The 14649-nt window shown below is 34.3% G+C and overlaps 1 protein-coding gene across 1 annotated transcript in view; it reads right to left on the bottom strand.

Moving 5' to 3' along the window:
- LOC150108716 (uncharacterized) overlaps positions 1-14649 on the bottom strand; it is a 131803-nt gene that overhangs the window by 58133 nt on the left and 59021 nt on the right. The window contains exon 4 of the mRNA XM_090416174.1: positions 11909-12032. Within this exon, the coding sequence (XP_090272300.1) occupies positions 11909-12032 (124 nt within the window). The remainder of the gene's footprint in view (positions 1-11908; positions 12033-14649) is intronic.

Below are 14649 nucleotides of genomic sequence, written 5' to 3'. Positions count from 1 at the left end.
CCCGAAAACTCTGGTTTTTCATCCTTCAAAACAGACAAACCAGCCAGTAGAACACATGCAATTTGCAGACAAGAATACTTGGAGGCATATGGGTAACCATATGCCTTGTATCATATTACGAGGATAAGGTAACCACTACCTTATCCTCGTAATATAGTTGGGAAGTCCAAGGATACTTGGAAGGCATGGCCGCTTTAGTGCCTCTCAAAGCCACTGATGGATGGATGGATCTCTTTTACTTTTTTTTTGCTTTTCAATTACATTTGTCATATTTTTAATTTTCATCCCCCGGAAACTAGAAGTGGTGACTCCCTTGGCAAGTGCAAATTTTAAGATTAAGTCACCATACCACATCACCTCTTTTTTGTTAAATTTTTCTGCCTTACCTTGTTATTAATATTATGATTACCAAGTTAAGTATTTTCCTGCCTATTATTGTTCTGATCCTTTATCTTATCGTGTCTAAGTTTAGTCAAATGTTTTTCCACCTCTTCCAATTCTCTGGTCGATTTTCTAATAATTTCTTTTAATCGAGATATTTCTAATATCAACTTTTATCCTCAAATAAATTATCATTATCACTGTAGCAGTACTTTTGTTAATCAGGACAAATGCTCTCCTCAGTAGTAAGAACTTGAGCTTTAGACACTGCCTTGTTATGACGAGTTTTCGGTGCAATTCTCAAGAGCAATAAAAACTAATAATATTTCTGCGGTTATGTTATAAAATGCTGTAGTATAATAATTACACTAAAAATCTACAATAATATACTAAAAACACACAATTAAATCTAAGGAAACACTTAATAAATCAACAAAATCACAGTTCTTTCAGGAGCTTTCTAAAGGCACGTCTTTCCACCTGATAGTCCTGACACCAATAATTAATAATAATATATATTAATATATTTATATCATAGTAATTATATTAAAATTAATAAATAATATTTAATTAATTTTATGCAGTTATGTTTAATACCACATCTTTACGTGTGTTTTTTTTTTTTTTACATTTCTCTGGACTACGAATGGCACCATGTACAGTCTGTGTACGTTTGTGTATAAGTGTTTGAGTGAGTAAATTTTCATAAATTTTAACTTTTTATAATAGATTTGTGTATATTTTATGGTAGTAAATGATAAAATGACTACTATCTACATATATTTTATGCACTCACCATTCCTAACTTTATCTTAATTGTTTTCAATATTTCTAGGACATGTGGTTTGTCTGTGAGTTTTTTCCAAATCTCCAAAAAAATTTTTCAATATATTTATTGAAAAAAAAAAAAAAAAAAAAATCCATGTATAACTGGACCCACGCTATTCAAACCGATGTTGTTCAAGAGTCAACTGTATATAAACATACCCTTAACTGAACAAAACAAAGTTGGGAAGAACACTACTAAATTGTATGAAATAAAAATAACACTACTTGAATATTTGAAAGACAAGACTTAGAAATAACATCAAAACAAACAGAAAATGTTTTAAGAAAAATTAGAAATACAGAAAGAGCCTAATAGACAAAATACAAAATGAGCTATCACCATATGGAGGAAGAGAAATAGTAAAAGAAATAGTAATTTCTTTTGCTATTTCTCTTCCTCTAGTAATTCAGTTAACTAAACTATTAAAAAGAAGTGGTTTCTAAAAAACAAATACCAGATGAATTGAGGAAAAACATCGGTGCTAATTTTTAAAAAAAGTGAGTAAAACAGATCCAAATAACTACGGAGGCATCACTCTATTGCCAATCATCCTGAAAATCTGTGCAAAACTTATCTAACAACAAGTTTTAGATCTGGAAGATCCTGTACTGATGAAATATTTGCAGCTAAACAACTAATAGAAAACTTTTTGCCATTTGGCCCCATGGCCACCAAGCACTAGACACATTCCTCAGCCACCTGAACAAACAACACAAACGCATCCAATTCACCACTGAAATTGAAAAAAAAAAAAACAACTCTCTTCCGTTCCTAGACACACGTCTTCCTTCAGGCTGTCTCTCTTTCTCAGTTTACCGCAAACCTACACACACAGAGGCCAGTACATACACAAAACTTCTTATCACCACCCAACACAAAAACTAGGGGTCATAAGCACCTTAAATACAGAGCTCAAACTATTTGTTCAAATTAACAAGCTCTTAACCATGAATATGAGACCATCAAACATACCTTTATAAAAAATGGATACAGTATAAAAACCATTCACAAGATCCTCCACAAAGATACCACTAATAACAAAAAAATTTCAAGAATGCTATTGCTATACCATATGTTAGAGGCATTTCAGAAAAAATAGACAGAACACTACACAAATACAACAACAAAACCACCTTTAAACCCCCGACAAAATTAAGACACCTACTCAGTTCTTCCAAGGATCCCCTGCCACACTTAGCCCACTCAGGGGTTTACAAAATAGATTGCACATATAACATACCATACACAGAGTGAACCATCCCAATCAGAAAGGATGAACACAAACGTCACATAAAATACCTCCACTTTGGAAAAACCGGCCTTTCTGACCACGCACTCCAAACATACCACAGAATTGACTGGAAAGGTACCGTCCCTACACCGCACCAAAACCTGGTTCGAGCAGAAATTCAAGGAAGTATGGGAAATGCTCAAACATGATCCGAATCTGAATAAAAATGATGGTCTAACAATTCCAAGAATGTGGAGGACCCATCTACAACCTTCATAGCAACCACAAAGAAAAATCTCAATACAAGAAGACTTGAAGTTTTTTTTTCCCCCTCCTGAACATTAAGCAGCAACCTGTACTGTACAAATCCAGAAGATAATCATAATATAACAATATAAACTGTATAATTCCAGAAGAATCCTAGTACGTGAGGACTTTAGCAGGGTTTATTGTAGTTTTTATTTTATTTAATTTAATTTTTTTTTTCCACTAGAGGGCAGGCTAAGAAAAAAGATTAGTTAACAATGTAGATGTAATTTACTTGTATAGAGTGCAACAGCATGTAGCTTGTTCTTTTACACATGTATCCTTCTGAAGATGATCTCAATACAGGGGTCGAAACGTAAAGTTATTATTTTATTATTAATCAGTAAAATAATCTTTTCAACACGTGTGTTTTGTGTCCCTAAATTCTTCAATATGAGAACTAACAGAAAAATCAATGGAATATAACATTCTGGTTTTTATGTGCTTTATATATTTGCATAAAGTATTTGGTAGTATAAAATTAGAAAGTCTACAATATTTATAGCAATAATGAAACAAACGCAACTAAAATGAAGAAAGGAATCAGAGTAATTCATTAGGTCCTCTACTACTGCTCAATATTTTAATGGATGAAGTAATAACAGAACTAAAAGATAAGTTAAATGGAATAAAAATTAAATACAGTGAATCTAATCAGATATGCAGATGAGACAGCAGACAGAAAATAATTTACAAAGAGAAGTATTTCATTTCCAACAGCTTTGCAAAAAAAATATAATATGGACATATTAACAGAGAGAACTAAAACATTTGTGATTAGTAGGCAACCAATCAGGTGTAAGCTAGAAATAACAGAAAAATAATTAAACACGTGATGAATCTTAAATACTTATGAATTCATATCAACTCAGGAGGAATAACAGAAAATGAAGTTTAAGACATACAAGATCTCTGGATGTTTAATCCAAAAATCTTGTTCAGAGGCCAAACAGGTGGTAGTGAGAGGGTGCCCTATCTGGGCCATCCCATAGGAAGGCAGTCCAGCCAAGTGTTACAACTGCACCCCTTGTGCACCAACTGGTGTGAGATAAAACACTTTATCATGGAGGAGAACCACATTCATGTTTTTGATGGGCCAAAGACTACAGATGCATTTTATTTCCTTCAACTTTCAACAATACTTCCACGTAACTCCTGAACTGATCATGGTATACACCTCTCCAAAAGTTCACAAGCAAGACTCCATTCTCCGTCCTGAAGTATGGATGTCAAGACTTTGAAATTTTTAACTACTTGTATGCTGCACAGATCCATTTACTGTGGTGGAACTAGAGAATATTACTATCAATTCTGTGACACACAATGCTTTTTAACTGTATTCAAATCAAAAGAAAAAAATAGGAGATAAGCAGCATTACTTTTGTACTATATCTCTTATAAATAGCAGTTGGGCTGAATGTGATCTTAAAATGATCTCAGTGCCAATGCCAACTAATGCTGAGGACAAACTATCTTTAACATATCTACAAATGGTTAATATCCATCCACTTTAAAGAACACAAAAAATAAATATGCTACTATCATTGTGGCAAAGTTACTCATGACTAGGAGACCATGTTGGACACTCTTCACATGGGATTTATAAAAAAAAAAGTTATAAGATTGCCTGGTTGGCCGAGTGGTTAGCATATCTGCTGTCCAGCCAAAAGGCAGTGGGTTCGAATCCCACCGTGGGCATGGATGTTCGTGATTGCCTGTGAAAATACTAGTGGTAGTGGTCAGAAGTAGATGGCGTTGGTGTAGATGTAGATGATGAAGGTAGTTACAGTTGGTGGAGATGGAGAGTTGTAGAGTAGGTGCCCTCCCTCAATGAGTCTTTGGACTCCCTGGAGGTGTTATGCAATAATAATAATAATACTATAAAAGATATTAGGAGCCTGGGAGATAATATTTCAAGTTAGGCAATAGCAATGAAACATTCCCCAAATCTGAACAAGAATGGCAACATTTCACCCAAAATTGGGAGATTTTATGATCACCTAAAGCCCAATCATTGTGCAAAGTACTTTGGTCCATTCCAGTTTCATCATTCCCAAATTACTGACATAAATCCTTATAGGTTATACAAGATATTATATGATAGTACTACATGAAAATTTACATCATTAAATGAAACAAATCATTAAAAGCAATTTTGAAATAATAATAAAAAAAAGAACTAATTACTTCAGTGTATTGTTCATGATGAGCTTTGGTGCTCAAAGAATGCTAGTTTGAAATCCCGCAAAATAACTTCAGTAACTGAATACTGTACATTACTATATTCATTTCATTTTCATGTACAGTAATCCCTCGATTAATGTGCCCCCGATTAGTGCGTCATTTTTTTTCGATACCCAAATTTGATTAGCGCGCCTATATACATCTTTTATAAATTTAAAAAATTTTTAAAAGATGACAGATTTTAAAAATTTTCTATCTATACATTTTTATGGCTAACTATTTTAAAAAAGCACTCACCAGAATGAAATAATTTAGTTACCTATTTAAAACATTTTACAAAGTTATTTTTAATGGCATACTACACTACTTCCATGTACACTATGTTCCAAATTTTATGTCGTCTGCTATAGTACACCTACAGATTCGAGACCCTTCGACACTTCTGCACATGTCACAAAAAGGAGAATCCATTCTGATAATAGGACAATCATTCAGTCTTCTGGGATGAGTTGTTTATTATTACACGTTGGAAAATTAACTTCTCTTTTATGATCATTGTAGTTTTTAAAGTGGTAACTATTTTGCTTGTATAACAGTTGGGAAATTTTATCTATAAAGCACATGATTTCGCGTGTTGGCAGCCAATTCGTACATCCTTCATTTCTTTCTCCCCTTCAATGATAACGTCCAAGAGTTAATTAAATCTCATTCTGAAGAATTGAGTGATTCCGACATGCTAAATTTAGATGCACAGTGGGAAGATCCTGAAGAATATGAAGAAAATTTAACCACTGAAGTCAGCCAAAAGAAGTTTCACAGAAACAATTTGAAAATATTTTTCGTACAATCAAAGTTTTTAAGCAGCAATGCTTAGAGCAGTGGTTCTTAACCGGTATTCCCCAGAACACTTGTGTTCCACGAACTGGTTACAAGTGTTTGGCCGGTGAAAGATGTCATAGTTCTGAGTGTAACTGGCTACTCTGAATTAAAAATGTCGAGGCAACAATTAACAATTATTTGTTAATTGTTCTTATAACAGAACAATTAACAATATTAGAAGAAAATATTTCAAGTTACTTTCTTTCCTTAAATACACACAATTATGACTGGATAAGAAATCCATTTGCCACAGTTAACACATCGAGTTGTGAATTTTCATTACAAGAAGAACAACAATTAGTTACCTTGTCAACGGATCGTACTTTAAAAATGAAATTCTCTGAAATAACTCTTGAGGAATTTTGTATTTTTGTCCAACAGAAATACCCAGCTCTCTCCACAAGGGCACTGAACATTTTGTTAGTTTTCAACATCATATTTGTGTGAGCTCGGTTTCTCAATATTAATGAATATAAAAACTAAAAAGCATGAAAGACTTGCTAATATAGACAAAGAAATAGGGTAGGTATATCACATATTAAACCTGATGTTGCTGAAACCTGCAAAAGCCAACAAGCTCAAGTATGACATTAAAATCAGGGGTGCTTAAGGGTCAAAGCTGTATAACTGAGAGGAGACCTCCACATAGCCTTTAAAAATGCGGAGAACCGACCAGGGCTTCTGACCTAATGTCCAATCCTCACCTTCTCGTGGCGCACCCTGTTGGGTATCTACTTGGATACTGAACGGACGAGAATGGGCTGGCAATTTAGGATTTAGCCGACCAAATTGTATTCTTATTGGTTAAACCAAAATATTGAATGATGGTACAACATGACAAAATTTCATGCCGGCTGGGGCGTCGCCCGGTTAAACAAGGCCCCCGTTGTTTTCACCAGGGAACCAGGGCAAACAGCGAAAAGTCAGCTACTGGAACAAATCTGAAAATAAACCCCAACTCAACATCACCAGAGTTAAAGATCGGTACTATCAACGTAAGAAGCCTGAATGGCAAAGAAATGGAGCTAGCTGAAGAATTAGATAGTTACCAGATCGACATAATAGGGATGACTGAAACAAAAAAGACCAAAACTGGTGAGATCTTTCTGAGCAATAAATACAAAATGTTATATTCAGGCGATGACAATCACGGAAAAGAAGGAGTAGCCATAGTATTCAACACAAAATACGAGGCTAATCTTCTTGAATGGCAGTCAATCTCAAGTAGAGTAATGTGGGCAAATATGAGAATGGGGAACTGCACAATGAGACTTATTTGTGCCTATGGTCCCACAGAAGTTTCTACTAAGATAGAAGTGGAGGAATTTTTTGAGGGTTTAGAGAAAGCAACTGACACAATGAAAAAAGAAAAGTTGGTCCTTGTTGGGGATCTGAATAGCAGAGTAGGAAATGATTGTCAGACATACAAAAATATTTTGGGAAAATTTGGAGAAAAGAGCAAAGCTAATAATAATGGCAAATATCTGTTGGATTTCTGCTCAGGACATGGACTGGTTATTACTAACACCATGTTCCAACATAAAAATGTGCACAAATTCACATGGAGAGAAGAGGCTAGGAATAAGAAAAGTCTCATTGACTATGTTATTGTTGATAGTGATGTTTTCTCCCTGGTGCAGGACACCAGAGTGTACAGAGGATTTGAAATTGGAAGTGATCACTATTTAGTCTTGAGCAGGATAAAATTGAATTTCATATTGAAAAGAATAACATGTAAGAAAGTTTTAAAGCGAATAAAAGTTGAGCAGCTCTCAGATGTGAGCTGTAGACTAAAATACACAAAGATTATTGAAGAAAAAATGAAAGAGTTTGAGAACATGAATCAAACCTTGGAGATTCAGTGGCAAACTCTGAAGAAAACATTGATTGATTCTGCCAGAGAGGCATGTGGTGAGGTTGTGTGCAAGGATAAAAAAATCAGAACTCCCTGGTGGACACAGGAAGTTAAAGAGGCAGTGAAGGAAAAGAAGAAAGCATACCAAAAGTTCCTGTCAAATAAGTCAGCTTGTGCTCTTAGAGAATATAGAGACAAATGCAAGAATGCTAAGCACTGTGTAAAACTAGCTAAACAAAAGTCATGGGAGGACTTTGGCAAGAATATAGAAAATAAATATCAAGAAGGCGGCAAAATATTCTGGAGGTTGTTGAAGAAGCTTAAGAATGGAGGAAAGAGTGCTATAAAAGGAATTAGAGATGATAAAGGTGACATGAAAATGGGAGAAAAAGATATCCTTGAAGTATGGAGTAATTACTTTGAAAAACTGCTAAATGAAACAAGCAGTGATGACAGCACAGTGGTAAAAAACACTGACCAGGCATGCAGTCAGGAATAGATATCCATACTTGAAGTAGAAAAAGCCATCAAAAGCTTAAAATGTGGAAAGGCAGCAGGAGTAGATGATATTCGACCAGAAATGCTGAAGTATGGTGGTATGAGAGTCTTACAGTGGCTGCACTGCATAGTTCAGAAAGCCTGGACAGAGGGACGAATTCCCGATGATTGGAGTAGAGCTCTCATAGTACCCATATATAAAAAGGAAAATAAAACTGCATGTGAGAATTACAGAGGTATTTCCCTACTGAGTGTTCCTGGCAAGATCTATGCAAGTATACTTGAGAAACGGTTGAGAAGAATTGTGGAAGAAAAGCTTGGTGAAGAACAAGCTGGATTCAGACCAAATAGAGGCTGTCAGGATCAGATCTTCACTTTACGACAAATAGTCGAGAAAGCATGGGAATATAACAAAGATCTGTATTTAAGTTTTGTCGATCTGGAAAAGGCATATGACAAGGTGCCAAGAGAGAAGCTATTCAATACGCTGCAGTTATATGGTGTGAATGGGGCATTATACCAAGCAATACTTTGTCTTTATTTGAGTTGTAAGTCGGCAGTTAGAATTGAAGGAAGTACAGGAAGATGGTTAATGTTAAATCTGGTGTGAGACAAGGATGTACATTATCCACTCTGTTATTCATAATCTATATGGATCACATTATGAAGGAAAGTGGTATTAAACCTGATATCAAAATTGGAGATGTTAATGTCAGCTCTTTGCTTTATGCGGATGATGTTATACTTCTAAATAAATCCGCTACAAGTCTGCAAGATTCTCTGACTAAATTGAATAGCTGTTGTAATAGATATGGTATGAAGGTCAGCAATAAAAAGACAAAGACAATGAAAATAGGCAGAATCATTGAAAATGTTAACTGTGTTGTGAATGGAGAACCTGTGGAACAAGTAAAACATTTCAGCTATTTAGGCACGATTTTTACTGAAGATGGTAAATTCAATATAGAAATAGACAACAGAATCAGCAAAGCTGGTATGGTGGGAAGTCAATTGAATAAATTCATATGGAATAAGAGAGTAATTAGTCGGAACACTAAATTAGCTGTATACAAGACAGTGTTCAAACCAGTTTTAACTTATGGATCTGATAGCTGGGTCAGAAGTAAAACACTCGACCAAAGACTAGAGACCGCAGATATGAGAGTCCTGAGAAAGATTAGAGGCGTAAACAGATGGCATCAATGGCAATATCATATTAAAAACGAGGATATTAGGAAAGAACTTGACATTGTCAGCATCCAGGAATGCGTTAGCAGAGCTAATCTCAGGTGGTATGGTCACTTAAACAGAATGGGCGAGGAAAGATTAGCAAAACAAGTGTTCTCTGCCAGGTTGGCAGCAAAACGACCCAGAGGAAGACCAAGATATAGGTGGATTGATACGGTACAAAGTGCTTTAGACGATAGAAATGTAAGATCTGATAATGTTGGAGTGTTGACAAGTAACAGACTGATTTGGAGGAAAATTGTAGATAGGAAGTTAGTAATGATGTAATTTTTTTTCATGTAGTACTATCATATCCTGTACACCCCTTGAGGGTACGTGGCAGGAATTTGTTGTTTTATTTAGGGTCATAATTAGTTTTATGACCCTAATGCTTTTGGTGTTCCCCAAATTTTTCTTATAATCAAAAGTGTTCCTTGACTTTGAAAAAGTTAAGAACCACTGGCTTAGAGGCTGACCCTGATGAAGAAAGCAGTAAAATTTGCAGAAGAGTAGAAGAGGCTATAGGGCCATACTGTCGGTTGTATGAAAAAAAAGAAACAAAATGCCCGCCAAACTACGTTAGCTCAATTCTTTGTTAAGAAGTAGAATAATAAAATTTATATTATGAATATGTTTTATTGTCTTTCAGCTTCATGGTTTTCCTTTAACTAGGACTGGAGACATACCTTAATTCTTTTATAAAAAAATTAAGGATCAAAAAAGAAATTTGAGGAACGAACTATACATTTTCCCATAGGTTATTATATTCAATTAGTGCATTTTCGATTAATGCGCCTGTTTTAAAGAACGTATTAGGGGCACTAATCGAGAAATTGCTGTAGTGCTATGAGTCAATACCACATAGCACAATTTTGTCGTTGGTGTCGTCTTCCTATCCAGGTTCCAGGCCATGTGGCCTGCTCCAGACTCAGTCCATCTTCTTCTTGGTCGTCCCTTATTCCTTGTTTCTTTAGAATTATATGTTAAGATCTTTTTTTTTTTTTTTTTGGTAATCTTTCTCTCTGCATTCTTGCTATATGGTCTAGCCAGCTTTTTCTATATTTAATCATTAAGTCTGTTATGGGATTGATTTTGAGATTTTTAATTATTTCACTATTTCTTTTTTTATTTAATGAAGTGAGTTTTTCTGTTTTCCTAAGGAAGGAATTTCATTTCTGCTGCATGAATTTTCTGTATATCTCTTTCTCCAAAGGTTCAGATCTCACACCCATATAATAATGTAGGTTTAGCTATTGTTGTGTGTTTCTGTATGTAGTTAGGTTTGAAGGTCCTGTTAATTACTCCAGTGATTTTTATAAATTTTGTCATCTTAAAATCAATATCTATTTCATTTATGTAAGATAATTTATAGTCTAGGTATTTGAAATTGTTAACTTGCTCAATTATTTTATTATTTATTACTATTTTACTTCTGACAGGGTTAATTCCATAAAAAGTCATGACTTTAGTTTTCTATGTTGACATTTCTAGGCAATATTATTGTATAATATTATTTAAATTATAAATTGATTTCTGAAGTTCATCTTCAGTTTTTCCAAAGATGATCTGATCATCAGCAAAGAGTAGTTTGTTTATTTTTGTATATTGAGTGATTTGGAAACCACATACATGTATTTACTTCTCTCCAATTTTTGATAATATTGTCCATATATATACGCTGAATAATATGGGTGATAAAGGAGAGCCTTGACGGACTCCTCTATTTATTGGTTTCCAAGTGGATATATTATCATTTTGCCTTATTGCTATTTCATTATTACGGTATCTGTTTAGTACTGACATATATCCTTATGGGAGTATGTTATGATAGCACTACATGAAAATTCATCATTAAATGAAACAAATAATTAAAGGCAATTTATACATCAATGATTCCAACTTTGAAATTAAAAAAAAAAAGAACTGATTACTTAAGTGTATTGTTCATGATGAGCTTTGGTGCTCCAAGAACGGTAGCTTGAAATCCCACAAAATAACTTCGGAAGTGAATACATTACTATATTTATTTTATTTTCATGTAGTGCTATGAGTCAACACCACATTGCACAATATAGCAGTATGATTTAAGTGTACTTTGATAAAAAAAAATAATGTAGAAGTTTAAGAAAATATGAATAATTATTTAATTGTCTGAAAAAAGAAACTGAATATAAGATTCATATTATTTGGTGATAAACATCAAAAATAAACAAACAGCAACTAGGTTCTGTAAATAAAAAGCTTATTATTATTATTATTTTGTGCTATAGATTGGTACTAAACATGGTGGCTTGTATTTGAGCATATGCTTCCATCTTGTTTACTATGCTATCTAAATAGCATAGCAAAAAAAAAAAAAAAAAAATTGAATCATATGATTAAAAATCAGTTATGCTTTTGCATATCCTCAAAAGAATGAGCTGGAAACTCCAATGGATAGTTGGTAATAAAGGATAGCATTAATGTTATCCTAGAGCTGCACATATACTTAAAATACAGTATATAAATTTAAACTCACCATTACTCTTTCTTTTAATGGTACGGACTGTGACCGTGTCAGAACAGTATGGTTGTCTGTTCGAGTTCCTACGCTTCGTGTTGAAACCTGATTTGGCTTAACTCCAAGAAATACTACAGAGTCACTAAAATAGCATTAGTAATGAAATAAATTTTAACTTATTAACCAATTTCATTACATAACTTGTTAATCTCAATACTCAGATATACTTAAGAAGTTATATACAAGGAATTTTTTTAATACTTTTAATTTCTAACCTTGAAAACATCGGTCAACACTTAACAGCAGGAAAAAATGTAACATGCTAACAATCCATCTGCTTGCTACTGAAAGCAGGTGACGTATGAAACCTGCTTTCATACGTCAGCAATAAAAAGACAATGAAAATAGGCAGAATCGTTGAAAATGTCAACTGTGTTGTGAACAGAGAACCTGTGGAACAAGTAAAACATTTCAGCTACTTAGGCACGATTTTGGTAGGAAGTCAATTGAATACATTCACATGGGATAAGAGAGAAATTAGTCAGAACACTAAATTAGCTGTATACAAGATAGTGTTCAAACCAGTTTTACCTTATGGATCTGAGAGCTGGATCAGATGTAAAACACTTGACCAAAGAATAGAGACCACAGATATGAGAGTCCTGAGAAAGATTAGAGGCATGAACAGATGGCATCAATGGCAATATCATATTAATGAGGATATTAGGAAAGAACTTGATATTGTCAACATCCAGGAATGCATTAGCAGAGCTAATCTCAGGTGGTATGGTCACTTCAACAGAATGGGCGAGGTAAGATTAGCAAAACAAGTGTTCTCTGCCAGGTTGGCAGGAAAACAACCCAGAAGAAGACCAAGATACAAGATATAGGTGGGTTGATACGGTACAAAGTGCCTTAAATGATAGAAACATAAGATCTGATAATCTGAGTCTTGACAAGTAACAGACTAATTTGGAGGAAAATTGTAAATAGGAATTTAGTAATGATGTAAATTTTTCATGTAGTACTATCATATCCTGTACATGGCAGGAATTTGATGATAATGATGACTTTCAATTATCTATAAAAGAAGAATATTTCAAGTAAGTATCAACCAGTTGGATCCCTGATAGGCTGTAAAATCAATGATCATAGATATCATAAAATATCAGAGAGGATACGAAAAGGTTGTTGGAAGTGAGAGTGAAGAGTGAGAAAGTAAATATCATTAGTATATTACCTAATATGATGGAAATGAATTACGAAGAACTACGAAGGGAAATGATTCAATGTGCAGGCTCCATAGAAGGAACTGATGAGAGTATTTGGATGTGTGTGTGTGTATGTAGTAAGTTTGAGGGAAGAATGGATCTATATAACAGAGACCGCCTACACTTGAATGTGTTTGGCACTGGGAGTCTTGAAAAATTATTAACTAATATGACACTTAACACAGTGTCAGGGAAATTGAATTATGATGGAAGAAATTTGGATAATCTATGTGTAAGAGTGACAATGTTAGGTAACTGTGTTGGGAATGGTTATTATTATGGAAATGATTATGAAGAGAGGAAAATTCTGTGATCATCCAGTTCAAACCTAACAAGCATGTGTAATGATGTCTGCATGAGTAAAGAACTAGATAAGAATAGAGATCTGCAAGTTGTTGAACTGTGTCATGCAGACCACAGACAAGAATATGCAAAAAAAAGCATACAGGTAACTATTGTCTGTACATGAATGCTAGGAGTATCAGAAACAAAGGAGTAGAGTTTGTTGCCTTGGTTAATATATTCATCATCCTCATCATCACAAACCATGGGCTCACTGCCCGTTGATGTCTGATGCCTGTTTCACTATCTTCTTCCACCTTTTTTTGTCCAGTGCACAGTGTCGCAGTTTTTTTACACCCATTCCACACATATCGTCTATCCATTCTCTGTATGGTCTACCTCTTTTGTTTAAACCATCCAAAATACCAAACATAATTGTCTTTATCTTCCGGTCCTCACTCATTCTACAGATGTGTCCAATAATTGCAACTTCCGTTTTATAATCTTCTGCATTAAGTTCTGTTTTGGTTGTATCTTCTGATAGAGCTCTTCATTGGTGATTTTCTGTACCCATCCTATTCTTAGAATCTTCCTGTAACAAGTTCTTTCAAATGCCAAAATTCTTTTTCTTGATTCTTTATTTATTACCCACGTTTCAGATCCGTACAGTACACTGCTGAAGATACATGTTTCCAGTACTCTTAGTTTTGTTTGCAGACTGATCACTTTACTTTTCCAGATGTTATCCATGGCCTTCAGATTTGTTCTTCCCTTTGTAATCCTGATCTTTATTTCTTTTTTACAGTCCAAGTCATATGTCAGTTTACTTCCCAAATATGTGAATTGTTCTACATTTTCTATATCAGTTCCATCCACTTATATCTTTTGTTTCATGTTCTTCTCACCAAATACCACTGTCTTTGTTTTTTCCAAGTTCATAACAAGTCCAAATCTCTTCCCTTCCTCATTTAACAGTTTCAGTGTTTTTTGTAGTTCTCTTTCGTCTTCTTCAATAATAATAATGTCATCTGCAAATCTCAGATTGTTAATTCTCATTCCGTGTACAATTTGGGACCCCATATTGTAGGCATTAGAGAGAGAGACATGGCTATCAGAAGCAGACATACTAACTGGTATCAAGTGTAAAGTTTATAGCATTTTCAGAAAAAATAGGAGGAGGAGTACTGCTAATGATATCAGATGACC

Source organism: Typopeltis vanoorti, chromosome 3 (assembly GCF_054136105.1).
Source record: "Typopeltis vanoorti isolate ZY-2024b chromosome 3, IOZ_Tvanoo_1.0, whole genome shotgun sequence".
NCBI classification, from domain to species: Eukaryota; Metazoa; Arthropoda; class Arachnida; order Uropygi; family Thelyphonidae; genus Typopeltis; species Typopeltis vanoorti.
Note: the sequence above shows the minus strand (reverse complement) of the source record. Positions and strands in the feature narration are given on the sequence as shown.